The sequence below is a fragment of the Fusarium oxysporum genome, chromosome X (genome assembly GCF_013085055.1).
Source record: "Fusarium oxysporum Fo47 chromosome X, complete sequence".
Taxonomy (NCBI): Eukaryota; Fungi; Ascomycota; class Sordariomycetes; order Hypocreales; family Nectriaceae; genus Fusarium; species Fusarium oxysporum.
In genome coordinates this window covers 1242407-1268866 of record NC_072849.1, presented here as the reverse complement: position 1 = coordinate 1268866, position 26460 = coordinate 1242407, and the positions used below count along the sequence as shown (strand labels likewise).

At 48.5% G+C, this 26460-nt stretch overlaps 11 protein-coding genes across 11 annotated transcripts; 5 read left to right on the top strand and 6 right to left on the bottom strand.

Annotated features, from left to right (window-relative positions):
* Window positions 1–29: 29 nt before the first annotated feature.
* FOBCDRAFT_232533 (class I glutamine amidotransferase-like protein) lies at window positions 30–1007 on the bottom strand. The gene is made up of 2 exons (XM_031191368.3): window positions 424–1007; window positions 30–377 (listed from the first exon to the last, which is right to left on the bottom strand). Exons 1-2 carry the CDS (start codon window positions 841–843, stop codon window positions 165–167), a joined length of 633 nt encoding a protein of 210 aa, XP_031032599.3. The 5' UTR covers window positions 844–1007; the 3' UTR covers window positions 30–164.
* Window positions 1008–1096: 89 nt separating this feature from the next.
* Window positions 1097–2824, bottom strand: FOBCDRAFT_146568 (uncharacterized protein; the record flags this gene model as incomplete). Its single annotated transcript, XM_059608231.1, has 1 exon — window positions 1097–2824. The coding sequence occupies one exon, from the start codon at window positions 2822–2824 to the stop codon at window positions 1097–1099; it is 1728 nt and encodes a 575-aa protein (XP_059467947.1).
* A 914-nt stretch (window positions 2825–3738) lies between these two features.
* On the bottom strand, window positions 3739–7585 carry FOBCDRAFT_244329 (uncharacterized protein; the record flags this gene model as incomplete). The annotated part of the gene is made up of 5 exons (XM_054707140.1): window positions 3739–6383; window positions 6445–6661; window positions 6708–7130; window positions 7186–7244; window positions 7294–7585. The coding sequence occupies 5 exons, from the start codon at window positions 7583–7585 to the stop codon at window positions 3739–3741; spliced, it is 3636 nt and encodes a 1211-aa protein (XP_054563115.1).
* A 971-nt stretch (window positions 7586–8556) lies between these two features.
* On the top strand, window positions 8557–10072 carry FOBCDRAFT_253512 (Pyoverdine/dityrosine biosynthesis protein-domain-containing protein; the record flags this gene model as incomplete). Its single annotated transcript, XM_031191364.2, has 2 exons — window positions 8557–9390; window positions 9440–10072. The coding sequence occupies 2 exons, from the start codon at window positions 8557–8559 to the stop codon at window positions 10070–10072; spliced, it is 1467 nt and encodes a 488-aa protein (XP_031032595.2).
* A 291-nt stretch (window positions 10073–10363) lies between these two features.
* Window positions 10364–11413, bottom strand: FOBCDRAFT_280283 (Alpha/Beta hydrolase protein; the record flags this gene model as incomplete). The annotated part of the gene is made up of 1 exon (XM_031191363.2): window positions 10364–11413. The coding sequence occupies one exon, from the start codon at window positions 11411–11413 to the stop codon at window positions 10364–10366; it is 1050 nt and encodes a 349-aa protein (XP_031032594.2).
* Window positions 11414–12024: 611 nt separating this feature from the next.
* FOBCDRAFT_207372 (uncharacterized protein) lies at window positions 12025–13481 on the top strand (the record flags this gene model as incomplete). Its single annotated transcript, XM_031191362.3, has 2 exons — window positions 12025–12061; window positions 12109–13481. The coding sequence occupies 2 exons, from the start codon at window positions 12025–12027 to the stop codon at window positions 13479–13481; spliced, it is 1410 nt and encodes a 469-aa protein (XP_031032593.3).
* Window positions 13482–14392: 911 nt separating this feature from the next.
* Window positions 14393–18809, top strand: FOBCDRAFT_169365 (uncharacterized protein). Its single transcript, XM_031191361.3, has 9 exons — window positions 14393–14626; window positions 14677–14710; window positions 14760–15021; window positions 15073–15199; window positions 15259–15503; window positions 15558–15771; window positions 15821–16572; window positions 16620–16641; window positions 17284–18809. The coding sequence occupies exons 1-9, from the start codon at window positions 14458–14460 to the stop codon at window positions 18672–18674; spliced, it is 3216 nt and encodes a 1071-aa protein (XP_031032592.3). The 5' UTR covers window positions 14393–14457; the 3' UTR covers window positions 18675–18809.
* A 537-nt stretch (window positions 18810–19346) lies between these two features.
* On the top strand, window positions 19347–20103 carry FOBCDRAFT_280279 (trimeric LpxA-like protein; the record flags this gene model as incomplete). The annotated part of the gene is made up of 3 exons (XM_031191358.2): window positions 19347–19522; window positions 19575–19971; window positions 20020–20103. The coding sequence occupies 3 exons, from the start codon at window positions 19347–19349 to the stop codon at window positions 20101–20103; spliced, it is 657 nt and encodes a 218-aa protein (XP_031032589.2).
* Window positions 20104–20385: 282 nt separating this feature from the next.
* Window positions 20386–21162, bottom strand: FOBCDRAFT_9930 (uncharacterized protein). Its single transcript, XM_031191356.3, has 4 exons — window positions 21079–21162; window positions 20954–21026; window positions 20788–20894; window positions 20386–20726 (listed from the first exon to the last, which is right to left on the bottom strand). Exons 1-4 carry the CDS (start codon window positions 21096–21098, stop codon window positions 20582–20584), a joined length of 345 nt encoding a protein of 114 aa, XP_031032587.2. The 5' UTR covers window positions 21099–21162; the 3' UTR covers window positions 20386–20581.
* An 826-nt stretch (window positions 21163–21988) lies between these two features.
* On the bottom strand, window positions 21989–22792 carry FOBCDRAFT_285407 (class I glutamine amidotransferase-like protein; the record flags this gene model as incomplete). The annotated part of the gene is made up of 3 exons (XM_031191355.2): window positions 21989–22426; window positions 22477–22672; window positions 22725–22792. The coding sequence occupies 3 exons, from the start codon at window positions 22790–22792 to the stop codon at window positions 21989–21991; spliced, it is 702 nt and encodes a 233-aa protein (XP_031032586.2).
* Window positions 22793–23712: 920 nt separating this feature from the next.
* Window positions 23713–25985, top strand: FOBCDRAFT_190895 (cytochrome P450). The gene is made up of 4 exons (XM_031191353.3): window positions 23713–24227; window positions 24292–24925; window positions 24973–25295; window positions 25350–25985. The coding sequence occupies exons 1-4, from the start codon at window positions 24009–24011 to the stop codon at window positions 25722–25724; spliced, it is 1551 nt and encodes a 516-aa protein (XP_031032584.2). The 5' UTR covers window positions 23713–24008; the 3' UTR covers window positions 25725–25985.
* Window positions 25986–26460: the final 475 nt, after the last annotated feature.

Genomic DNA, 26460 nt, shown 5'->3' with positions numbered 1-26460 from the left:
TATCATAAACCTAGAAATCTGTAACGCTTTGGATTTTGGGTTACATAAACCTAGTTCAAAGAGCCAGGAACTTCTATTATAAAATCTTGTTTACGATCGTGGGGAACAAGTATCTAATGGCCATAAAGAGAGCCTTCCTATCTAAGTAGAGAGGCGAGGTGTCGCTAGACGGCAAACGGGTCTGATTGGGGATCGGTGTTGCGGACATACTCAGAACCATCTGCAGTGTCATCTGCGATCTCCTGTCCATACTGCTCTGTAATGAAAGCATAGATCATATCAATACCTGCTGAGATTCCAGATGAAGTCCAAATATTGCCATCGACAACCCATCTTGCGTTTCGCACCCACTTGACATTGGGCCCTTGCGTCTCAACCTATCATTGATTAGTAAGAAAGCATCCCGGAATCAGTGCAGCATACCCAGTCAAAGGATCTCTTATTCGAAGTTGCTTCCTTTCCATCAAGCAGGCCCGACTGGGCCACGATGGCACTGCCAGTGCAGACAGTCAGAAGGAACCTCAGTTTAGGGTATCTCTCCTTGACAAATTCCCGGACTCTTTTCACATTTTCTGGATTTCGCGAGCCTCTTCCCCCGGGTACGAGCAGGACTTCAATATCTTCCGGTGCATTATCATAAGTATGAGTTGGGACAACACTTTGTCCGATACGGCCAGGAGAGTCATCTTCTAACGTAGACACAGGATCGAGAGAAGTATGAAGGAGTGAGAGCTCGAGAGGTTGGCGCTTGGATGTGAAGTTTAGGACGTCCAAAGGGCCAAACACATCCAGGGCTTGGAACCCAGGAAACAATGCGACAGCATACTTGGTAGGAGGAGACATGCTTCAGAATCAATTCAAATGACAATCAGAGCACGGTTGGCTTATTGTAAGAGTCGGAATTATGGCGATAGTGAGGGGTAAGCAACTCGTCGTGAGCGATTTGTCAGCATCGAGAATGAGTCAATTAAAATCCGATGTCAGGCGGATATCTGACTGTATTGCCAGATTGATATGCATAAATATCTTGATTTCTATAGGAACAAGTTCCATTTGGTGCGATTTCTACCGGACATCCCGTCGGTGACAGACAGCCTTAGACGACCCGACCCTTGGTCTGCTTAATGTTGATGATGTTAATGTTCTTCCACATGACTACCCCAAGAATTCCAAGGGCCCAGACGGCAGTGCCAGCAATGAACAAGTATTTGTGTGCGTCGCCATAGGCATGTTGGATTGCCAGCCGAGTCGGAGATCCAACGGGGTAAGATAGTTGGGTCACAATGTCCATCGCAATCATGGGCAGATTAGGAAGATCCTCCTCAGGGAGATACTCCGCAAGCTTCTTGGGGAGAATATCTTGCCAGATAGCAGATGACACAGTCAATCCAACGGCCGATCCAATACTGGCACACATGGAGACCAGCGCGATAGACACGGCAAAATACTGCTGCTCTTGGACAGCGGCAAGAATGGCGATCTCGGCAGTAATCATGATGGCGCCGCTTCCAAAGGCGATAAATATTTGAGACATGGCGATGTAGCCAATACTTTGATCAGGTTGACGGAAATAGATCATCAGGCCAGATCCGAGGATGGATAGAGGAAGCGCCACGTAGAGGGTGACAGCTTTATAGTTCCCAGTGTAAGACATCACCATGCCGACGAAGATGGCGAAAATGAAGCCGCCAACGGTGTATGTTGATACAACGTAGCTAGCACGTGTGACAGTGAGGTTGTTGACGACCTGAAGGATGGAGCTGAAGTACATGCCCCAACACATGTAGCTGAAGAAGAGGGTGAAGGAGAGGAGACAAGCACCAGCCACTGTGCGATCCTGAAGAAATCTCCAAGGAATGAAAGAAACTTTGGCGAAGAACCTTTCCCAAATGCCGAAGAAGATTAGAAGTAGGATCCCGAAAACAAAGAAACAAATGATCATGGTTGAGCCAAATCCTTTAGCTTGCAAGGCGTAGAGATTGAATGGCAGGAGGAAAAGTGCAACTCCAGCTGAGAGGCTAAGAAGACCAACAACGTCAAACTCGCGAATGTAGTAAGAAAAGCCCTGTGATTCTCGCTTCGGGATGATGCCTTGCTTCTTGGCTCTCAGGTAATGATGCATGAAGAGGCCAAACAAGGGAATGGTAACACCTGGAACAAGGATACTCTCCATGCCGAAGGCCCATCTCCAGCCAGCCCCGTTCAAGAATGCCGTAGAGATTGGACCACCCAGCCATGCTGTAATGATGCTCGGAGAGCCGCAAAGAGACTGGATTAGACCACGATGCCGAAGAGAGGTAGTATCAGCGATAAAGACGCTAAGACTGTAGCCAACTCCATTGATGCCGACGGTGTAAAAGACTTGGGATGCAGCATAAGCTTCAACATTGTTGCAGGCAGCCGACATGATCAGTCCAAGAGTTGCAAGAGTAGCGCAGAACAAGAAGCCCTGAGGGCGGCCGAAGATGTCGAGAGTCTTTGCGATACTCAGATTGGTGACACCTCCAATGACAGAGCTCATCACGCTCGTAGTCGGCGTGAGAGAGTGCATTGCGAAAGCGGATGTGACATATGGGATCAAAGCGCTGCTGATACCCGAGACAAGACCTTGGACGAAGTAGACGAGCCAGATCAGAACAAAAGCGACCATCAGCGCGGTTCTGGACCACGAGAGCGTAACGGCCTCGATGTTTTGTACGCCATGCTGGAAGTTGACGTCTATCGCATCGTTGACAGAACTTTCTGTGTCTCTATCAGGGCCGTCGTGGGGATTGTCGTGGACTTGGTGCAGCACCTTCGTATCGAAATCGACCGTGGAGGACATGATGCGAGAACAACAGTAGGCAGGGATGCCAAGGCTACTCGAAGATGACTGTACTGATTGAGATTGAATAGAGACAAACTGGACAGGTTTGGCGGATGATTGAGGTGAGAAAGGCAGTCGTTGTGGAGGGAAAAGATCGAAGGTAGGAGTGTAAAAACGCGACTTCACATTTAAAGGACCGATGGTATTGTTGCCACGACAAAGATACCACAGAAAAGGTGAATCTAAAACAGATACCTTCTCATTCTCACCCTGTATCAAGAGTTCTGATTGACAAAATAACCCTTGCGGCTGGTGCTGAGTTACTGGTATCAACATCATGCTGATGCCCACCAATCAAGATTTAGCTCAAATTCTCTCAAATCACCAAACACAGCGAAAATTTCGTTCCAGCCACCTGCTGTCGTATCCACACAACCCTTGGAGCTTAGTGTTATCGTATCGCCAAGCCTTGAAAGCTAATTGTCTAGATCATCGTGGCATGCGATGGGATGGAGCTTGCATGTGCAGGACTAGCGCTTGGGTCTGCTCGGGTATGAGCAAGTTGTTGTTGGCGCTGCCTTAAGGACCCCCTGTATTGACGCAGAGCTAATTTGAGCTGCCTGACAGCTGACAGGGCTAGATTATCCTTGTCAATCAAACTATTGTTGAGGTCCATAGATGGAGACCTTTCAACAGCGAGCGTGCAGAGATTGTCTACCCAAGTTTAGTCCAAAGGGCTGTCTAAGCTTATCATAAATTATCCTAAACTTGTCCAAGTGTTTCCATCTTTTAGGAAGATGATAGAAGCTCAACTTGCCGCTCAGTTTCGAGGTTAGTTGGAAGAAGTGCAAGGCAAATATTCTCTCTCTATCATAAATCTCTCAGTATCTATGCAGATTACTCCTTATACTCGAGCTTGTCCAACCTAGAGCTCAAACTCGCTTATGATCCAACAGGACTGCATATTTAGTGAACTCCTCATCACTCATGAGCATGTTTAATTCCTCCGGCAAGGTTCCGAGCACGAGCTCCACGCCACCATCCTTTCTCATCGGAGAGATAACCAAGAACCGGAATCGTCTATGGCCACGTTCAATCTGTGGCCGCATTGCTTCTGGGCTACCCCCTTCAAAGAATGAGTCACCAAATGAGATGTCGCTTGTCTGAAACAGCATCATATTGGATATCATGGCGTTCATGTGCTCGAGACCCATGTTTGCTGTTGCAGGCTTGCTATAGTCTGTCATAGAACGCAATAGAGTAAATGTGTCATGGACGACTGACGGTGTGATTCGTGCAGCTGCTTCTCGGATCACGCGCGCAATCTGTGAGATGTTGGTTTCGGGAGAGCAGAGCGTTTCGATAGGCATGACGGGGCGGTTCATAACGAGCAAACTGCCCATGTAGGACGACGGTAGCAGTGATGAGAAGTAAGCCCGACCGTCAATTGGCATTTCGAGAATTGACAGCTCGTCAGGCTGAAACGTCTGGTTCCTGATCTCCTTGGCCACTCTGTATCTAGATCTGATCGATGCACGCCAGAAAAAGGCTTGCACAATATCAATTACTGATACAGAGACACCTTTGACCTCAGTGTCTGGGAGAGCTTCTTGCTTTAGTCTATGGATACTCTCCCCCGAAAGAAGGAAGACTGTAGTGTTAAGCGATCGCTCGCTTGGAGCAGCGGGCCATACTGAGCTTCCAGGGAACACAGGGGCAGGAGGAAGAGTATTCTGCGTAGCACGGGGCTTTTCAGCAACCATGATCTCGTTGTGAGAAGCTGTCCCATTGCGCAAGTTGACGCCGATCTCGGTTGTGAATGGAAGAAAGCCCCAAGTGCCAGGATCAACCTCATGAACCGGCTTCGCATATCCTTCCTGCTCCCAAATAATCTCAGGAAGATCATGATTGAAGCTTTCGGGGTCAAACCAGTCACATGTCGCCGTCTCATCGCCGTCAAGATACCGACAGCACTCAGCCCATACTCTAATTGCTACCATGACGCCAACGGCATCAAGACAAGTATGAATGAAGTTGGTAGCCAGAATACATCCCCCTCCAACGAAATTGGCTTGTGCGACAAGTATATCTGCTGGCATTGGAGGGAAAGGTGGGCAATCCAGGACAAGGTCATCGCTGAACAAAGATGGCGAGAAGCCCGCTTGACGCATCTCCTGAAATGACGGAAGGACCTGAGAAAGGTCTTTGTACAGCAACTGTCTGGGCTTGGAAGAGGCTGATAGTGGGTGAGGAGGGATTGTAATACGATATTCGCCTTTCTTATACCCAAACTCGTGCTCTGAGGCAAGCATCATCTTCCCGTCAAGCTCGGGAATGATCTCAAATGCGCGAACAAGCCCAGCTTGTAACTTGGCAAAGGCTTCTTCGAAGCTGACACCTGGCCGAAGAGCGAAGTAGAAGTTGAGACCCATGTAGTGATTGGGATTGACAGCGTCGAACGGGTTCATTTTGGATCCCAGACGTCGCTTGCGATCAGCTATAATATTCTTCATCTTTTCCGACTCCATGTCTGAACATGGTGTTTCCGCTGTTGTATTTGTCTCTGCATCACTCACTGAATCTGCCGCGATCTTCCTGGCCTTATCCCCTTCTAAGATCTTGAGAAGCTGGACGGAAAATTCCTCTATTGTTGGATGGGCATATAGATGGCGGGGAGCGAGTCTTTCCTCAAGCCCTGTAACGGCACGGATAATTCTGATGACGCGAAAAACGAGAAGAGAGTCCAAGCCGAGGTCAAAGACGTCCTCATCGGCCGGAAAATCGTCAACCTCTGGCAAAACAGACCGCATAACACGAGAGACCGAGTCGCTTATGGTGTCAATTGAGGTAGTGTCGATTGAGAATGCATCAAAATCCTCATCCTCAGCTTCTTCATCTCGAGAGAAATAGAAGAGCTCGATGAAATCTGCATACAGATCTAGAGTGGCGCGGCGTTTGATGGTCTGTTTGTCTGTCCGGATGAAGGGCCTGTCTGCCTCCGAGAAGGCTATATACTCTCTTTGGAGTCGAGTCTTCTGGAAAGTGGAGTTGTTTGCCCTCTCGACGATCGCCCAGATGCTATCGAACAACTCGTTGTTCTTCTCACTGTGGTCCTTGAGCTCAATCAGAAGACCGGCTTGGGGCTTCCCGGTGCCGATCATAAGGCAGCCCTCGACTGCAGGATGCGTCGTGACCAAAGCCTCTGTGTCCAAGGGAGAGATCTTGTAGCCGTTGGAAAGGACAACGACATCATCACTTCTGCCGCTAAAGGCCCAAAGGTTGGGCTTCGTTGGGTGTCTGATGTAAAGATCCTTCAAATTGACCGAGTCCTGGTCAGGGAAGGTGTAGAATATGCCCTGGAAAAGAGCCCAGTGCTCGTTGCGGTGTACCCAGTGTTCGTATACACCAGGCTGCACCTCTTTGAACTCAAATCCTGAGTAGGGATGAAAAGCAAACCAATGCCAGTCTTCTCTCGGAACCCAAAGATTGCCGATGAAGAGACCTTCCGTTGTGCCCGTGAGGTTGAGTACCCTGACTACTTCATTGACCTTGGAGACAATGACAGGGCTGACGGGACCTGAAGATGAGGGTCAGTGATTCACGCCCACGGCCATTTGATATGGATTAAAACTACTGACCGCCAGAGGCACAAATGAACTTAGAAGACTCGAATTTGGCCAACACTTCTGGGTTCTCGCCTAGTTCGTCCACAAGTGAAGGCACCATACTCCAGATGTCGATATGATCAGCGAGTGACTCGATCAGTCCGAGATTGGGTAAGACGCCCGAAGGTCCAAGAATACAATGAAGATTGAATAAGGAAGGCATAAGTATATCCATAATTACACCGGCGCCCTGTCTTCGTCGTTAGCTGGAGCAGCTTGCCCGCAGGTACACTTACATGGCTCATCGGAAAGGAGGAGTAGATCCTATCACCTTCGTTCCAATTGTCCGTCCAAGGAGCCAATCCACCATCACCTTCAATGGGAGGTAGCAGTCTCACGGCATCCATGGTACCGATCAAGCCGTGCGTCCATAGAATCGGCTTTGGCACGCCAGTAGTTCCCGAAGTGTGCAATATGCAAAATGGCTCGTTGATGACACTCTCGAAAGCCTTACCAAACACAAACGGCTCCGTTGACTCGGCTTCCAGAAGCTCATCTACACTTGGGAGTTCGAGAACTCTCATGTACTTCTCCTGTAAAATCCCTTCCACTAGGGAGAGCATTGCTTGCTCTCGGGGCTTCACCCAAATACTGCAATCTGAAGCATTGAGAACAGCTAATGCACCGGTGATATTGTTCTTGGGCGAAAGGAAGAGGGCCTGTTTGAACTCATTTAGCATCGTTTGTACGATAATGGGTTCTAGGACAACTTACAGCACAGCCAGCCTTGACAGCACCATAGGTCAACAGCACATGCCGAATGTCATCTGAACCTGTGTGAGATCTATGTATGTAATTCATGAAAGTCGAGTGTGTACTTACGAGGTCCGATGTAACCCAAAGCTTGGATCTTCGGCGGCTTCTGTGTTACAGCATGCTCCTGTGCCAGATCGCCGTTCGGAGCTCCATTCATTCCATTGAGATGCTTATGGAGCCACCATGCTGTTTTGTCAACGGCCCGTCCAAAGGCTTGTGCAGTGATATGCTTAAACTTTGGGGCACCATCAGAAAGGCTGGCAATGGAGTAGACAACGCGTTCTGGATCCGCCACCGCCAGGCGATCAAGAATCTGGGGAATAAGTCTCCTCCCATATAAGGAATCAGTGTCAACCATTCTGAGAAATAGATAAGGACCTTTCAAGATGATTGAATGATACACAGAGACCTTACGGTGAGTTTGGCAGTGTCAGCCTTATCTCGGTGTTGAATTGACGAACTGACACGTAAAAAATATGTGAGACCTTGATCCTAGGCGCCAGAAATCTTAGAGCGGCTTTAGATAAGTTTATCATAATAAATCCTAAACTTTGGCAATTTGTTTTCTTCACCCTAAAGTTACTCTAAGGACCCGCATTATCTTCAGATGGGTTTTATTCGGCACAGGGGCTGGAGAGTTCGAGTCCCATCCAATTTAAACATGTGGTATGATGAGAAACGAACTCATTCTCGCTCACAAGAAACTTTCTTTTTTTTCGGTTAACGCCACCAACCAGAAGCTCATATGCCATCCTTGTGTATAATTTCACAAAATCAATAATTGGCGACACGACATTTGAGCACATTGTTTAGTGTCTTGATGCATGTAACTTGCTCAGTTCCCCCTGTCCACGCTTGATCACCCCGGATCGTGAGCATATAATCAGCCTCAAGTGGATACCCGTTGCGCAGTTTCTCACAGCCACGCTGAACCCCCCTGCCGACTATACGAGACCCTGCTTATCGAATCACAGACTCAACACAGTTGATGTTCCTGCAGCTTGTCACTTCAGTACATACCCCGACACCAGAATATCGTCAGATCGGTCGAATCCTCTAGCTGAATTGGTCATCAAGACTTTCTTCTGGTGCTGAGGCTTGACCCTGCACATTTCGGCTTCATATTTAATATCCCTGGAAACTTTTAGTTGGGCTCAAACTTTAACCGCTTTGCATATTTCCACCACGAATCCAACATATCAACGAAAAGTGGTTCATCCTGAAACCCAACACGGATGCCGTACTACCTCGACGCATCTTAGTCTCAAGACATACTCCATCTCCATGCAGATCATACCGTCGTATCCTGCCTTCGCGAACCAACACAGCATGTCTGTGACTTCCAAATTTGTCTCGGATGCTACTGTCCAGGAACATGCCAGCATTTGCAAATCAGGAGCAGACTCGACGGTACGACCTGTTGCAGAGCAGCAGGACACAGATCCGTCTGTGCACGCAGTCTCCTCCAAGATCTTGGATATCATCTTCGAATATGCCTTGAACAAATTCAGTGACAGCAAAGAAAGGCTTGAGGCTGGTAGGCCGAAATTTTTGTCCCTCGTGGGCAAGTTCGTGACTACTAATACGAGAGTTGAGATGTGCCTACCAGCATTTCCTTTCAAATCAGCAAACAAAGCCTACAAGGTTTTTGGCATATTACCCGACAAAGCGGAGGAGATTGCTTTAGATCGGCTCAATACTATGTGTATCCGCATTGGCGAGATCTACCAGCCTGGCGCTCAATGCACTATCATCTCAGATGGCGTTGTCTACAACGACCTGTTGAGCATTCCTGATCGTGACACTTGGGCCTACGGGCAGGCTCTTCGAGAGTTAGCTTCTAAGAAAGGGTTGCAGCACATATCCTTTTCCAGGATCCGAGACTTAGTCGACCTTCCTCTGCGAGCTGAGATGCATGAGATTGCCTATGTCGCCAATGCGACTAATTTCCGCCGAGCCCTTCTCAACCGCTTCGGTAAAGACGATATCGACATTGACAAAGAGATTGAGAAAGACCCTGACACCAAGATGACTTACCTTGGATACCGGCGGTTCCTTGAATCTGATCTGAAGCATATCTTTCCGGTTGGCAATGGACGAACAGCAAACGCATATCGCAGAGATGTGAGGTATCTTGCGAAACAAATGTTGATCCGAGGTTATGTAAGTGGCATGAAATACGTCTCTCCAACCAGTTCTGATGATCTAATAGGCCTTCGCTGCTGCTGTTAAGCACGGCTTCCCTTACCACCTGCGACTATCTATTCATCAGTCTACTGGTGAGCACAAGATATCTATGAGCTTGCTCAACACCAAGACGGGTTTCACTACACCGTGGCACTGTTGTGTTGCCCTGACAGCAAGCGGAGAATGGACCAGTGCTCCAAAGGGAGAGTACCTGAAAGACCCAAATATGAAGATTATCCACGAGAATGGTCGACCTAGCCATTTCCAAGAGATTGTTGGCAGTAACGAGCCTCATCAAAAGGCTGAAACAGGGACCAGAGAGGTGAACAGAAGTGAGAGCCAAAGTAATGCACCGCATACTGAGCTTCAAGAGCCAGTAACCTTGTCCCTGACAGAGACAGAGAGAGAAAGGGTAGCTGCACTTGCGAGATTCATGATGTCGGCTGACTTCAAGCAAAATGACGAAATGGTGAAGTCAGGTCAACCAGGTATGGATAAGGCCCTAGACTGCAACTCAAACGAGCTCAGCACAATGGCATGGCTCAAAGAGCTAATAAATGCCGTGGCCAGAGACACTGGAGGATATAATGAAAAGGTCACTGGTGTGACTTATCAAGAGATACTAGTGAACGGCGCACACCAGCTTTCAAATACCTAAAGCCATTCAGGTCACAGCTGGGTCTGATTTCTTCAGGTAGAAGGGTGAACTGAGATAGATGATCATGGCGGTATAAGTAGTAATAGACAGACTTTTCTCGTTTCTTGAATATATACTGTCTGTTCAAAGTTAAGATCCAGTTCCCTGGAGACACACTGTGGAAGAAGTCTCTTTCACATACTGCTGCACGTTAACAAGGTTTATTTCTTAGTCTTCTTGTAACTCAATAACCATTCATTCGTACCCGAAAAGCATCTTTACTAATTACTTCCATTCTTCTATGTAGCTACTCTACTCATCCTTGACACTTCTCATGACTCTCTGAAGCCAGTTGGCTTTCGCCATATTAGCCACATGAATAAGTGGCATGTTAGGATCGTCCATCATATCGAATCCATGCCAAGCTCCGGGCCAGATGTGAAGTTCACATGTTGATCCGCCTCGCCACATCTTGGTTGCATAAGCAACTGCAACATCGCGGAAGACTTCACATTCCCCAGCATCGATATATGCAGCTGGTAAATTCGACAGATCAGTCTCTCTTGCAGGCGCTTGATAGGGTGTAACATTTTCTGATCCTCGTGCATCACCCAGGATAAGATCCCAAATGGCACGAAGCCATGCTGTACTGGCAGGGTTACCGTATTCGAATTGCTGATCAGCCAAGCTCTCGCATCTGTCATCCAAGAGAGGCGAGTAAAGCATTTGAGCTTTGATCGGGATAGCTGGGCGCTTCCTATCACGAGCCATAAGGCACGTAGCAGCTGCAAGGGCGCCTCCTCCGGACACTCCAAACACGACAATGGCAGCTGGGTCAATTCCAAGACTCGAAGCATTCTCAGAAACCCAAACAAGCCCCGCATAACAGTCTTCAGCTGGGCCAGGCGCGCGCGTCTCGGGAGCGAGGCGGTGTTCCACGGAGACAACAACGCAATCGATCCCTTTCAGAAGATCAATCACAGGCGTGACGGCAGTGAATCTGTCACCACTAACCATCCCGCCACCGTGAATATGATACAAGACTGGCCTTGGTGCCTTTGATGGCTCATTGGGTTCGAACACTGACAAGGTAATTATATTGTTGTCAGGTCCTGGAATTGAGTGCTCTGTATGACTCAAGTGCGGATTGTCTTTAAGGACAGTCTCCGCATTGAAGATAAATGAGCCGTGGGAGCATTCCTGTTCGCCACTCGCGACTCCGCGCATCAAGTTTAGGTCAAACTCTTCAGGGAATGAGGCAGAGTCCAACAGTGGTGCCAGGTCAGGGTCGTAAGTCGGCCGAGGTATCTTGATCCTCGAGTCAAGCTTTGCAGCTTGTGAATATGGGAAGGGGTATGTCATGTCGATGAAAAATTATAAAGATTCGCAGGAATTAACAGTGTTCAATTCTTGTCAGCCAAGTAATTAGCACCTTGAGATGAGCTATTCGCTAAACAGAGCTGACAGGATGTCAGAAGATACGTGCAGAAAGAGGTGCGTATATGCCCGCGGTGTTCTTGCTCTCGAGCACTCATCTTCCAGAAGTCGCCTTTTTCGAACGATGGGTGCCCCTTAGTTCAATTCGAATTTTAGGTGGATACTGGCCCTGGATGAGAAGATTTGAGTCGATTTCGCCCTGTGCATGCAGCTATCGTCGATAAGGCAAGCCCCCATTATCTGTCCCGCCAAGTTATGGACCCTTGAAAGAGGCTTGGAGGATCGTTCTAGATTCTCTGCGCGCATAAAGAAATAACTTACTCAGTACAGGGTACACAATCCTCATCTCATTTCTTTCTTGCTCAAATGTTCGCAGTAAACGAGTTGGAGCTCAGCTACTTTGATATCACCACATTGCGTAAATTGGGAGGAAAGAGATTCAATTGGTACATCATGCGTTTCTCCCCATTCACCTTGCTACAATACTGCGACAGTAGCCATCATCCCGTGGATAACATATGCAAACCCCCTTCAACATGACGGAACGGCAATTGAAGAAGATCCGCCCGCTTGGTAGACATTTCCCCCTACCTTCATAAAGCTGCTGACGAAGAGCGTAGGCAAACTCGAACAGCTCTCAGCAGTCGCCCATCATATAGACTTCTTCACAAATACTGGCCTTTCTGCACACTACGCACCAACACAGGCCTTGCCTGGCTTCGATCTGGAAGAGACCGTCTACGGTGCCTTATCACAAGTCCTCACCCAACATCCGGTTTTGTTTGCGATCCCAGTTATATCGGAAAAGGACGAACCGTATTGGGGACGACTAGCCTCAATCGATCTCGAGAAAGCTGTGTCCTTTGTCGACCGAAGTCAGCCATATTTGACCGGAGATCAAACAGACGACGAGCTCGATTCACTGCTTGAACGCCAACACAACACACACTTCAAGGCTGGATATGGCACTCTACCTGTCTGGAGACTGATAATACTCAAAGACCATGATTTGAGCAAAGGATTCACGACCTCATTCATTGCCCACCATTCGATGACTGATGGAACTGGCCTTCAGATTTTCCATGACTCGTTCCAGAAAGCTCTTTGTGACATCGAGTCCAGTTTCGCAGGTCACCTTGATCGGGTTGTATACTCGAATGATGCGCCGATTGCTCCATCACTCGAGGAGCTTCACCCTCTGCCAATCCCGACGAACGCACCAGCATCTCATGATGCAGAGCTGAATGAGTGGAGAGGGACTCCCATCTCACTACCCTGCGTTACACGTTACAAATCACTCTCGTTTCCATCATACATGATGGGGCACTTTGTGCAAGACTGCAAAAAGCACAGAGTGGCACCAACAGCGGCTCTTCCGTCTCTTGTCGCCAGGTTGCTGTACAACAATCTTCCACTGATAGCTGAGGCTCTTACGTGCAACCTTCCAGTAAGCTTACGATCGGACCTACCGCCAAAGCTGGTCGAAGGAATTATGGGTAACTTTATCGATGCCTTCAAAGTCCAGCTTCTTCGCTCCGATTTGGACCAGGTTTCAGATGACTCAAGTACAGGCGCTACTGGGATCTGGAACCATGCTAAGAAGATCCAACAAGCTACTAGGAATTATTTTGCGAATGCCTCACCTTCCGGAGAGCTATATGCAAATGTCGCTGCACTTAAACTTATCCCAGATATTGGCGCAGCCTTGGCCGGATCAATCGGCCATCCTCGCGGAGAATCTTTTGAGGTCTCAAACCTCGGGACCTTTTCACAGGCTAAGAACATCAAGGGAGACGCCAAACTATTATGGCATCGAGGAAAAGTGTTGTTGAGCCGATGCGCATATGCTGGAGGAGCTCCGTTGGTGATTTGCGTACTGAACAACGAGGAGTATGTTGGGTTTGGCTTCACATGGCAGGATGGTTCTATTGAGGAGAGCATTGTCCAGGCTGTGATCGATGGCATCACAACATACTTCAACACTAGGACGTAGGCATCCAACAGTAATAGAGGGGATAGAAAGGTACCAGCGGTCTCAATTGCCGTGATATCGTCATTTCAGGCATGATGCTTGTACGTGGTCAATTGAAGTTGAATTGCGGCTTCAGTGTGAGGCGTCAAAAACGAATAAGATTTAGCGGCCATGGCGGGCGCATCCCACTGTAACATGCGATCTCGATGCACTTATGCAGGCGAGTTATGTCACTGACCTCTCAGCTATCCTACCTTGCTTACTCGCACAAATACATTCAAGACTGCCAATTATCGCAATTTCGGACTGTATCTATTAATTACTGTCTTATCCAGATATTAAGCTCGATGATATGGATGAGATTATTTCTGTTGTCTTAATAGCCTGGTCCTTATTGACTCCTCTATAGATCCAATCTCACTCACCTCGGTAGTCTCGGCTACAAAACAGCACCTCCTCATTCTTTTCATCCCACCGGCCATGGCATAATATCATTACAATTGCTTACAATATCAGTGTGCGTGTACCTCTATGTCTGAATCGGCTATGCAAACCTTATCAGACCATGCTAAGCCAGGGTCTTAAAGGCGATGCTCGCTGAAAACCTGGTCCGTGTCCATTGGGGATCTTACTCTATTCGGTGCTCCGAAATAAGGTTTGCGGACATGATTCCCTCTTCAGCGTCCTTTTGAATGCGTTCCTGAAACGGCCATTCAAGGGATGAAACAAAACCTTCGATTTCGGTAATTGAGCGCGGGAGTCGGTTGCACAAAGAAGCAGGTTTTCCAGTGCCAATGCTTGGAATCATCAGTGGCACGTTCTGTTCTGGGATAGATTGTAATGACACCTTCTGTATCAGTCCCGATCAGGTATTTGCTGAAACTGGGAGGGTATAAGATCGTCTTCATCCCATCAATTCTCTTACAGGTACAGTTTGATCAGCCAAGTTGACCCATTAGAAAATACAAACATTCATTCATTGTCGTTCATTTTGATCATGCCTAGATTCCAGGCGCTCACCTTAGCTGCTCTCAGTTGTCTGCATGCAACAACTGCATCAGCATACCCACGCCAAGATGCCAGTGTGCGCACAGAATACGATTATATTATTGTTGGTGCTGGAGCTTCAGGCCTCACTGTCGCCAACCGCCTATCGGAGGACCCTGGTGCGTTCTGCCGTTGCATCGGCCGCCCATGTTTGCTGACGCCCCAACAGCTGTGACTGTCCTCGTGATTGAAGCTGGTGACTTGTAAGAGATCTGATATTTGACCGAAGACGAAATACTGACCTCTACATAGCGATAAAAATGAAGACATCGTGACAATCCCGGGCCTTGCTGGCGGTGCTGTTGGCACAAAGTACGACTGGAACCTTACTTATCCCGCCACCACTTCTCTTAATGGACGCAACGTCTCGATTCCTTTGGGCAAAGTCGTTGGGGGCTCAACCAAACTTAACCGTATGGTCTATGATCGCGGTTCCAAGGCAGACTACGATCGCTGGGCTGAGTTAGGTAACAGCGATTGGCAGTGGGATACCCTGCTTCCTTATTTCAAGAAGGTTGGCAAATTGTTGTCAAGGTCATGCTACAGAGTCTAACTTTAATCGCAGAACGAAAAGTTCACTGGGCCGACTGCCGATATCAAGAAGGAATATAGCATCACCACGGACCCTTCTGCCCACGGCTCTTCGGGTTTCATTCACTCCAGCTACTCGCCTTTCTTCTGGCCCACGACGAGTAAGTGCATCTTTCCCATGTACCATCCGTCAAGCGTACCAATGCTGACAAAACTTCAGAGAATCTTGTTGAGGCCTCTGGGGAGCTCGACATCAACATCGCCTTCGACCAAGCCAACGGTGGCGCAGTTGGAGGATACTTCTGCCCTCACAACCTCAACCCCAAGACTCTTGTCCGCTCCTCTGCACAGGACTACTATAGTGCTGTCTCTCAGCGCAAGAACCTCCAACTTCTTCCAGGCAACCAAGTTACTCGCATTCTCACTAGCAAGAACGGCAGTTCCGTGAGGGCTACTGGTGTCGAGGTAAGCGGTGTGCCCTTCTAGAGTAGCTGTTCATGACTAACCATCTTCTTGCAGTTCGCGAAGAACAAGGATAGCGCCAAGAAGACTGTCAAGGCGAAGAAGGAGGTCATCCTTGCGGCTGGAGCCATTCACACTCCTCAGATCCTGCAGGTCTCTGGTATTGGCGACTCGGCTCTCCTCTCCAGCATCGACGTCCCTGTCGTTGTTGATCTCCCCGGTGTTGGCCAGAACTTCCACGATCATGTTCTACTCGCCGTTGTGGGCACAAGTAAGTCTAACCCTTTGTTGACAGAATACAAGAGGCTAATTGTGTTTAGTCAATGCTCCTATTCAAACCGGAAACCTTACTAGCAACGCCACTTTCGCTGCTGAGGCACGCGCTGAATACGACCAGCAGAAGAAGGGACCTTATACTTCACCTACTGGTGACTTCCTTTTGTTCCTCCCTCTCTCCAACTACACAAGTTCCGCTTCAGACATTCACAAGCAAGCCACCAGCCAGGACGGCTCCAAGTTCCTCCCTTCAGGTACACCCGCTGAGGTTGTTAAGGGCTACAAGAAGCAGCAAAAGGTCCTCAACGAGAAGCTCCTTGATAGCAAGTCAGCCATCCTGGAGATTATCTGGGCCGATGGAACCTCGGTCCTTGGTCTTCAGCACCCGTATTCTCGAGGTTCCGTTAGGGCCAAGTCTTCCAACATCTTCGACTATCCCAATGCCAACCCAGAGTTCCTTAAGAACCCTCTTGATATCGCCATTCTTACCGAAGGTGTCAAGTTTGTTCGCAAGCTTTCCGGCGCACCCTCAATCAAGTCCCTGAACCCCTTCGAGATTGTGCCAGGAACCAACGTCACAAGTGACAGTGACATTGAACAGTTCATCCGTAACAGTGCATCCACTCTGTTCCATCCCGCCGGCTCTTGCAAGCTTGGTAGCCGCAGCGACGGCGGTGTCGTTGATGAGAAGCTCAGAGTCTACGGCATTAAGGGCCTTCGCATCGTCGATGCCAGTGTCATTCCTTTGCTTCCTGCCACGCATACTATGACGACTGTTTATGCTGTCGCTGAGAAGGTAAGTTACCCATTAAATTATTTGAAACATATCTCTGACGCAAATAGGCTGCCGACTTGATCAAGCGTGGTTAAGTGATGTTGGTGTTCAGAAAGCCCAGGTGGGCAGGAAACGGGATTGAACAACGCGACTTTTTACCTTGTAGATATTGATTTACCACTCAATGTATAGAGGCTCAACAACGTCATATGTTTCTGCTCGAAAGATTGCCATTGGTATTGAAAGGAAATACTGCCCTCCTGCTTGCAGTCGCTTCTCTACCTTCCTAGTCGCCGGAACATCAGCGTGCTGAATTTACGCAGATGCACTATGCAGATCTAATGTACTCTTGGCAGCTATAAAACATGCACTCGCTTTTAATCTTGCTTATAGGACTTTGGCGACGCGTAGTCAGTTACGTATCTTGATGGCAAACAAGTTTCACAGCATATCCCAAGAGGCGGTGTTTCAACAAAACGTCATATCAATGCGACCCCTCAATGGCGATGCTATCTTATTCGCTCCTGACATCGTTTGCTCGATTTGGGGTCTTAGCGTGTGACCACGGTTAGCCACGTCAACGCCGGCATCAACGGATAGGCTCTTTTAAGTCAATTCAGCCAGCCACGTGAGAGGCTTGATGATGCTGACAATATTCATCTGAGGGGTAATTTCATGAATCAAGCATCGTGACCTCAATTTCGTTCAAGTCTCCATTCAATCAATAGCTAGTCAAGATGGACGTCTTTGCGACTTTACCGCCGGAGCTTATCGCGCCGATACTCAGCAATTTACCCGACGTCAGAAGCTTATACAGCGTTGCCAAGGCGTCGCCGCATATCTTTCACTTCCTGAACGGGACGTTGGGAGCCGAGGTTCTCGATAACGTCCTCGATGCATCAGCTCAGAATCTTGCGACAACGCCATGGATCCCGCACGTCCTGCGCCTGGTAGCCCTCATCAGGCATTCTTCCGCGGCAAACCCACCAGCAAGGAACCTCACCACTTTTATCACAAAGTTCATCATGCCGACCTCGATTCAGAATGTCCAAGGAGACCGCGTTCCAGATATTCAATCGAGTCCGCCATCTTGTATCCCACGCATTAGTCTTGCCCATGTAATGCGAGGTGACAATTCCATTATGCCGAGAGAAATGCTGTTCCTCTTCCGGAAGATCAAGTTGCTTGCAGGAGAGGCCTTTGAATTCTTTCATGACAGAATCAAAGCGACCAAGCCGCAGCATCTGACTGACAAGTGCTACCATCTTGGCACGCTTCCTTGGAATCGACGGCCTGATGGCCAATTATGGGGACAGCCATACAAGCTCAACACGGGCGGTGAGGCGTCCTGGTATGAAATGCAGAGAATTACCCTTGGCTTTTGGTGTCTCCAGTTGTGCTATGAGCTCAGTAATGCTGCTTCGGAAAAGCGGCTGAACTGGTCAGACTCAGATATTAAGGCAATCCGTGACATGGGATCCGGCGAGACGTGCCTGTCGGGGCTCAGGAAGTCAAGTCTATGGATCGCCCGAGAACCATTATGGGCTGCTTTGCTTTACGTCCGACATTCGGAAGGTTGCTCAGATGAAAGTTCTTGTGTCGGTGATACTGATGTTGTGAATAAGGGTTTGGGTGTTTTCTTCAATACAGGCTTCAAACCAGTGGAGGGGAACCATTTGCATCTCCCCCCTCCAGAGAGAAAAAGTGCAAACTTCGCATGGCCCGACGTTATCCTGAAGCCACCTCCGTTTCCTTGCGTTGACCCAAATGATGCGTTTACCTATCACTGCCACAAAGTTCTAGTTGGATGCAAGGGCTTGAGATGGGCTGGGCCACTTTTATGCCCCAGAGGCACTCCCAGATTGAGTGAAGGTTTGCTATTCCGGCCATTCAGGAGTTTGGGCTTTGGTATCTGGGATGACGAACGATTAGTGACGATGGAAATGCTTGATGACCCCCAGAACAAGAGACCAAGGAGATTTCATGTCTGGTGTCAGGACCAAGTTTTCACTTGGACAAGTCTTTTGAGTAGCGAAGAGAAAGAGGAGTTGAGAGTGTACCAAGAGGCTTTGCAGTTAAGGGAGGAACAGGAATTCGGTGAGTTGATTGTTGGTGCGAACTAGGATGATATTTCTCTTTGGACATGACTATCGGGACCAGCCCCTGACGCGTTACTTGACCGTATTGAGCATTAGTTCTTGTATGATAATATTAATGAAATTGAAACAGTCTTCTTTGATCCGTGAAGAAAGATTTCAAAAATCCAAAAAGAAGAAACTCGGGTGCAGGGAATCGAATCCTAAGCTTTCAGGCGAAGAAGGTTCAATTGTTTCTTGGGCAAAAAAATGCGAACGGAGGCCGGGGTATTTTAACCCATTCGAAACAATGCAAAGCCAACGTAGCCGGCTACCTCTCAAGGTTTTGGATCATACCAGATGATTTTTGAATGGTTGGCAAAAACGTTATTGCAGCTTGAGTTGGTACCAAAAAAGCCGCCCCTCTATCACGACAATGTCTTAGTGTGTCCCATCCAGAAGGAAGAGGGTCAAAAGGCAGAACGACCGACTTGCTGGGTTTTTTAGGAATGGATCATCGAAATTCCGACGGCACTCATCACCGACTCACTCTCGTCAATCTTCAATCGAGGCTAGATCCAAAGCTTGTACAACCGCCATCCCTAAAAACAACATACATAGAAGCAAAGACTGTCCACCTAATATCTTCCTGTATCTCATTTGCTACATCACCCTCTTGTCAAGATATAATCTTGAAACTTGAAAACATTCTGTCCTACAATGACCGTCTTTAACATCGACGAGGAGGACAACCTCAACCGCATGCGCCGCGGCGATCTGTACTACGCCTTCACACCCAAATTGGTAGCTGCTCGTAAGAGATGCAGGCAAGCCGTCACTCGACTCAACGCAGCCGAGGACCCAACACGCCGCGAGATGGCCGAATTCTGGAGACAGTGAGCCCAACTCTCATAAAAGACTCACTCATCTTTACTCACATAAGCTCAGGATAACAAACGACGACCGCCCTTTACCTCCACCTGCAGCGACAGAAGATGAGGAGGACAACTTGTTGCACGAATATCCCTGGATCGAAGCACCCATCAGAATCGACTACGGCACCAATATCAAAGTAGGAAGCAATGTTTTTATCAACTTCAACTGCACAATACTTGATACATGCCAAGTCACCATCGGCTCAAGAACATTGATCGGACCAAACGTTTCATTCTTCTCCGGTACGCATCCTCTGGATCCTGAGCTCCGTAATGGCACAAATGGGCCAGAACTGGGCGGTACAATCACTGTAGGTGAAGATTGTTGGATCGCGGGTAATGTGACCATTCTTCCGGGTATCACAATCGGTGCTGGTTCCACGGTTGGTGCGGGAAGTGTTGTCACCAAGGTTTGTTGCACTTCGCTCCTTGTGTTGCCGTATCTGACATTTCCCCAGGACGTACCGCCTTACCATGTGGTTGCTGGAAACCCTGCCAAGATCATTCGTAAGCTTGAACGGAACCCGAACGGAAAGCAGTAAGTATAGATCAAGGTCTTGGGTGGCCTGGAGTATGAATATCAATGTGGCATTTCTCTCGAAGTCACAATATTCTTCGGACTCTCCGGAACATTGAACCGGTCAAACAGTGATAGTATTCGAACTTGAGTGTTATCCACGTAAAGTTTAAAGTCTATATGCATTATAGTATCTTGTAGCTCTGGCACTATGTCTCTTGCGGATCCAACAACGTTTCTTACCTATGCGACTCCGGCGCGGAATCACGTAGCTTGATTCGCCACTACGTCAAAGTCGAAGACTACAGATATGCAAACGATGATGGATAATTTTTTAATGGTGTGATCCGAGTGCATTGCTATGAATTGTTTTCTTCGCGAAACCCATATCCGCTGCAGCGCTTTGCAGCAGTCGTCAGACTTGTGCGTTCTCCCGTGTCCATCGTGCCAACCGAGAGGGAATCATAAAACTCAGCCGTCCTCAATCAAGAAAATGCAGGAACTTATTCTCTCCATCCACCGGAGCCGCTGCCACGGCCGTAGCCACCACCACCACCGTAGCCGCCGCCGCCGCCGTAACCACCACGGCCACCACCGCGGGCACCACCCTGGTTGGCCTCGCTGACGCGGATCTGGCGACCCTCGAACCTGAAATCGTTGCGTTAGAATCATTCCCGGGCATCAAGCGGTGTTGCTGCGTATGACTCACTCCTGCTCGTTCATGGCCTCAATGGCGGCGCTGGCCTCCTCCTGGCTGTTGAAGGTGACGAATCCGAATCCCCTTGATCGGCCAGTCTCACGGTCGGTCATGACAATCTAAAAAAAATGATGTCAGCATCTCGAAACTCGAGGCGCGCGCGCGAGGGGGTGCTTACGGCGTCAGTGACCTCACCAAATTCGCTGAACTTGGCGCGGAGAGTGTCGCTGGTTGTGGCCCAGGCGAGGCCGCTGGAGACGTCAAATCAGCTGAAATTCATCGTAATCAATACTTGCGACTTACCCGACAAAGAGTTTAGACATGGTGAGGGACTAGTGTTTTCGACGCGAAAATAGTGACAATTTGAAGGAATATGCAATTGTCAGACGGCGCGGTGCGTTATATAGCCCTCAAGCCACAAGTTTCCCCTCTTTCTTTTCCAGCCGCCCACGTGACTGGGGTAGACTAATGCAGCAGCAGGAGCCTACACTCACGTTCCAAAGACAGTTGCCTATTATCATGACGTAGTGTCTCAGCCTCCCTATGATCGATCAGGCTTAGCTGATTATCCGGTTTCCCTGATTGATTGTTTTCTTTCGGCATGATGATTACTTAATTTCTGCTACGTAGAAATGCATTTTTGCGCCTTATTCAAATTTTGCGTGACTTGCTCAAATCGCGACGCTTTTAACCCTGCTGTTAGAATACTAACAGATCTTAACTCTCGGATCAAAGCAACAGAGATTGCAGTGGGGACCTCTCTCCCTTGAGTGACCGAAGATCGACGGAGCTGTACAGGCCAACAGCCAATCAGATTCTGCCACCGAGAAAAAGGGTCCTGGAGCCCTCACTGATGTGGCTAGTGATGGAGGGGCAAAAGGGTCCAGCGCTAATCTGCAAACACTTCGCCACTATCTATCAGGGTGCAAAAAACGCCCGACATGGGCTAGTGGGCGTGTACTCGCGATACGCAAGCTCGATACCCTAGAGCATAATATTCGACAGAGCTGGCGCAGCACCTTGATGATGTGAGAATTGCCTGAAGATTGCGCAATATTTGAGTATCTGACTAAGTATTCTTTAGCTCGGTGTTTACTCCAAGTCACGCGGTAGAGACTGAATTTCTGAACTATTCCAACTTCCAAAATGTTCAGCGGCTTCGCTGACCTCCGCCATCCATGCAAGACTCGCAAAACATGTACTTAAGCGCACTTCACAGAAGCCCCGTGAAATCAGCATCCTTATAATCAACATCGCGATCAGGCCAAGCACCAAGCTTGGTCAAAAAGTCAACAAAACCACCTTCACCGCCCCAGTAATGCTTCATGAAATTGGTCATCATATCCGTACCATTGAGGAGCGCACCGCTCGTCCATAGTTTCCCGTCTCTGACCCAGCGCTTGGTAACCCAGTTGACCTCTGGAGCTTGTTTCCGGACAGTGTCGATCAACACAATCGGACCAGTCGCTGTTTTGCCGTTCAAGATACCGGCCTGCAGAGGAATAAGGACACCGCCGCAGATGACGAGGAAAGCAGAGCATTCGTCATAGGCTTTGCGCACGAAGGCAAGCTCGGCTTCGTTGGGGGTGTAGCGAGCAGAGTTCGCGCCCATGAGAACGATATCCAGTGGAGGGCAAGTATCAAAAGAGTCCTTTCCGTATCAGTACAACGGCACGAGGTTCAATTGTCAAGCGGACATACCGTAGCCACAAGCTTGATACCGCTTGTCAAGATACAGGGAGAATCAGTCCCCTTCTCAGAAACCCAATGAAATTTCATATCCATTGTCTCCGATTCGAGCTTGGCAGGCGCAACGCCTTCAAAGCTGCTCTTCCATGCATTCTTGGAGAGTCCGTACAAGAAATCAATGGGAGCGACGTCAAGAATCTCGGTCTCGCTGGAAACATATGAGCAGGGGTTGGTCGAGAGAGCTGATTCTGCTCACTCACCTGTTCATCAGAATGACACCGATGTGAATGGTCCTGTTGGGCTTTGCAAGGTCGAAGGGGACGGACATATTGGTTGTTTTCGAGATGGAGGTTGTGATGAATGGATGAGCGATTGTTGTTGCATTTCGTCTTGATCCATAGCGAACTCACTTTTATAGATAGTTGTTCAGCTCAGTTCCCGACCTACGTCGGTCTTGGTGGGATTTATGACCCGGGACATGGATCAAAACCCGCTGCAAATCAGTGAAGTGAAGAGCTACTCAACTGACATCCGAGATGGCACGAACAATTGTGTGTTCTCGCGAAAAGGGCGTTTCAATATTCCTTCCTTCGCCTTGTCATTGGTCAAGAACACCGTTGTCGTTTCGATACACCGGGTCTAGCCACTTAATATATCCTAACCTCCGAGTGCATTCGGCTCTTCTAATCCGCCACACGGTTGCTACCTTCACAGAAACCAAACATGCAGGCTGCGTTAGCCAACATCGCATTTAGTCAACCCGATAGAAGGAATTTTCTTGTTTTAGGTACGGAGGTAGTTCACATGCTTATTTCTGAATTTTTCGTTTACTAGAAAATAAGTGCTGCATTTTTCAACCATTAAACCCCCACAGTCTACAAGATAAGGTTGTGAATATTTTGATTGCGACGCTGTCTCGGGTAATTGAAAGGCTGATAACATATTGCCAAAGTTAATTGATTCGTCAGAAGAGTTGTTCAATTGTTGAAGGGGATTCTTCAAAGACAATAGGTGACAAGACATCTTATTATCTCGGAAGATTTTCCGACAATGAAAATGTGGAGCCCGATAACAGTATTTCCTCATGGAGTCAGTTAGATCATGCACTGGTGACGCATCATGAGGGCGCTAGTGGATCTTGTGATGACTCGGAAATATTTCCGAATTATATCAAGCAATTGACCAGTATTTCCGAAGCATCGAGTCCTTTTCTCCTCTAATTCCCTATTCAGGTTTGGCTTGTTGAATGAATAGCCGACAATAAGTATCAAGCCAAACCCAAACTTCCCGCGTGCGACTCAAGAGAGCCCAATTGAGGCCTGCTTAACAAAGGCCATGATGGGATTCGGCACACGGCTCCCCCGCTTATTCGGTTATCAAGACTTGGGGTTTCTTTGCAGATCCCGGCAGTACAGCTGAGGGGAAACATGTCACGTTGGTCATCTTGCGTATAAAAAGCCTACAGAGGGGACTGCAGGTTACCATGTCATTGCAACACAGAGAGTCATCTTTCCCTCGCTTGGACTTGATCCTCACGAGCAACCATGTCTGATCAAGTTATCTACCTCGCTATTATCATCGGCCTGTACGTGCTGTACAAGTTGGCCAATTCGACTGATCAGCCAAAGATCAAGGGTATCCCCGAGATTCCCGGTGTACCACTTTTCGGAAACTTGATTCAGTTGGGGACGGACCATGCTAGAGTTGCGCAGAAATGGGCCAAGAAGTACGGACCTGTCTTTCAGACACGCCTTGGGACCAAGGTGAGAATTCATGCCGCTTTTCGTATTCAAATATGTTTTGAATATGCAATTCTGACCATCGCAGCGAGTCATCTATGTCAATTCTTATGAGGCCGTAAAGCATTTCTGGATCACCCACCAGTCTGCACTCATCTCCCGTCCCATGTTTCACACTTTCCACTCAGTTGTTTCTTCATCTCAAGGTTTCACTATCGGCACTTCACCATGGGATGAGTCCTGCAAGAACCGCCGCAAAGCTGCCGCCACTGCCCTCAACCGTCCTGCCGTTCAATCTTACATGCCAATTCTCGACCTCGAATCTCTCGTCAGTATCAAGGAACTTCTTGACGATTGCAAGGACGGAAGCAAGGATCTTGACCCATCGCCCTACTTTGCTCGATTTGCGCTCAATACCTCTCTGACTTTGAACTACGGCTTCCGTATTGACGGCGATGTTAACTCTGAGCTTCTCCATGAAATCACCTATGTTGAGCGCGAGATTTCCAACTTCAGATCGACTAGCAACAACTGGCAGGATTACGTTCCGCTGCTTCGACTTTGGGGAGCGCAAAACTCATCGGCTGAGGAATTCAGAGTTCGACGTGACAAGTATCTGTCTGATCTTCTGGCCAATCTCAAGAGTAGAATCGACAACGGTACAGACAAGCCTTGCATCACCGGAAACATTCTGAAGGACCCGACCGCCAAGCTGAACGATGGTGAGTAAGACGCGTCTTGTAAAACAATTTCGCTAACGAACCAACAGCCGAGATCAAGTCTATCTGCCTCACTATGGTTTCTGCGGGTCTAGATACAGTTCCGGGTAACGTGATCATGGGCATCGCATACCTCGCAACCGAACACGGCCAGAAGATTCAAGCCAAGGCCCTGAAGGAGATCTACAAAGTCTACCCCAACGGCGAAGCATGGGAGCGATGCCTCGTGGAAGAGAAGGTTCCATACGTCACAGCCCTCGTCAAAGAGATCTTGCGGTTCTGGACAGTTATTCCCATCTGCCTGCCTCGGGAAAGCATCAAGGATATCCCATACCAGGGTGCCGTGATCCCTGCAGGAACCAAGTTTTTCATGGTGAGACAGCCCTGTGCATATGGTGATGGAACATGCAGCTGATCGGAGATTTAGAACGCCTACGCCGCAGACTATGATGAAACCCGATTCGCGAATCCCTATGAATTTGACCCTGAGCGATACATCGACGACAAGGAGGTCGGAACGCCTCATTACGCCTATGGTGCTGGATCACGAATGTGCGCTGGCTCTCATCTTGCGAATCGCGAGCTTTACACAGCTTTCATCCGCCTCATCACCGCTTTTGAGATTCTCCCTCCCAAGGACAACAAGGACTTCCCCGTCATGGACTGCATCGAGTGCAACGCCAACCCAACCTCGCTGACAACGGACCCTAAGCCTTTCAAGGTCGGATTCAAGCCGCGAGATGAGGCCAAGGCTAGGGAATGGATTGCTGCTGGCGAGGAGCGAACTCAGGACATAAGGTAATGGTCTGGATAAGAGTTTAAGAGAACGGGAAGTGGGCAATGGAAGAATTGTAAGGTTTGACAGATGGAGATTTAAACCCTTGCATAGTGTTATCTGTTGTTGTCTAAATGAGGCAGAGTCGTTTCGCTACCCGTTTCGTTACGAGTCATCTACACTCTACCCATGCAGATATCGTCAGCTGCACCAATTGACGCGTCTATCCTAGCTAAATTAAACAAAATTTAAGGCTAAAAACTACTGAAATGAAACGGTTTCTCACAAGCTTGGACGATAAAGGCCGTTTCAAATATATAGACTCGGGCCCACCGTGGCTCTGTTACCTTGTTAGGGGATCTGTCCCGCGACCTGAAACCAGATCCACAGCCAATAAGAGAAAGGACAAGAAGCATTACAACTCGACGTCTTGGGATATCTCAAACAGCGTAGCATAACCTCACCTGATGCTGGCTTCGCCGAACTCCACACTCGGCGAATGCAATACCTACCCTCATCCACAATGAAAGCGAATATTGGCCGTGCAACAATTAAGCCACCAATGTTGTCTCTCTTGTTTGCAAAACCTGTCCCGAGCACTCGGAAGCGAATTTCCGTATCAGGCGCCGGCACTTGAAGGGGAGATCTATATATAATGAACTGAGATCTCACCTTGGATATGGCATTGATCATACAATCTTGTTTGGTCTATCTTTCTTTTTCGTATTTTCTTCGTTCTTTACAGGCACTGGCTGCCAACATT

Coding starts and splice junctions, on each gene's coding strand:
- FOBCDRAFT_232533 (XM_031191368.3), bottom strand. CDS start 843: ATGTCTCCTCCTACCAAGTATGCTGTCGCATTGTTTCCTGGGTTCCAA. Junction 378..423: donor ATAAGAGATCCTTTGACTGG/GTATGCTGCACT, acceptor AATCAATGATAG/GTTGAGACGCAAGGGCCCAA.
- FOBCDRAFT_190895 (XM_031191353.3), top strand. CDS start 24,009: ATGTCTGATCAAGTTATCTACCTCGCTATTATCATCGGCCTGTACGTG. Junction 24,228..24,291: donor AGACACGCCTTGGGACCAAG/GTGAGAATTCAT, acceptor TGACCATCGCAG/CGAGTCATCTATGTCAATTC. Junction 24,926..24,972: donor GACCGCCAAGCTGAACGATG/GTGAGTAAGACG, acceptor ACGAACCAACAG/CCGAGATCAAGTCTATCTGC.
- FOBCDRAFT_169365 (XM_031191361.3), top strand. CDS start 14,458: ATGCCTAGATTCCAGGCGCTCACCTTAGCTGCTCTCAGTTGTCTGCAT. Junction 15,022..15,072: donor TGCTTCCTTATTTCAAGAAG/GTTGGCAAATTG, acceptor CTTTAATCGCAG/AACGAAAAGTTCACTGGGCC. Junction 16,573..16,619: donor TTTATGCTGTCGCTGAGAAG/GTAAGTTACCCA, acceptor TGACGCAAATAG/GCTGCCGACTTGATCAAGCG.
- FOBCDRAFT_9930 (XM_031191356.3), bottom strand. CDS start 21,098: ATGTCTAAACTCTTTGTCGG. Junction 20,895..20,953: donor TTGGTGAGGTCACTGACGCC/GTAAGCACCCCC, acceptor CATTTTTTTTAG/ATTGTCATGACCGACCGTGA. Junction 20,727..20,787: donor GAGGCCATGAACGAGCAGGA/GTGAGTCATACG, acceptor CAACGATTTCAG/GTTCGAGGGTCGCCAGATCC.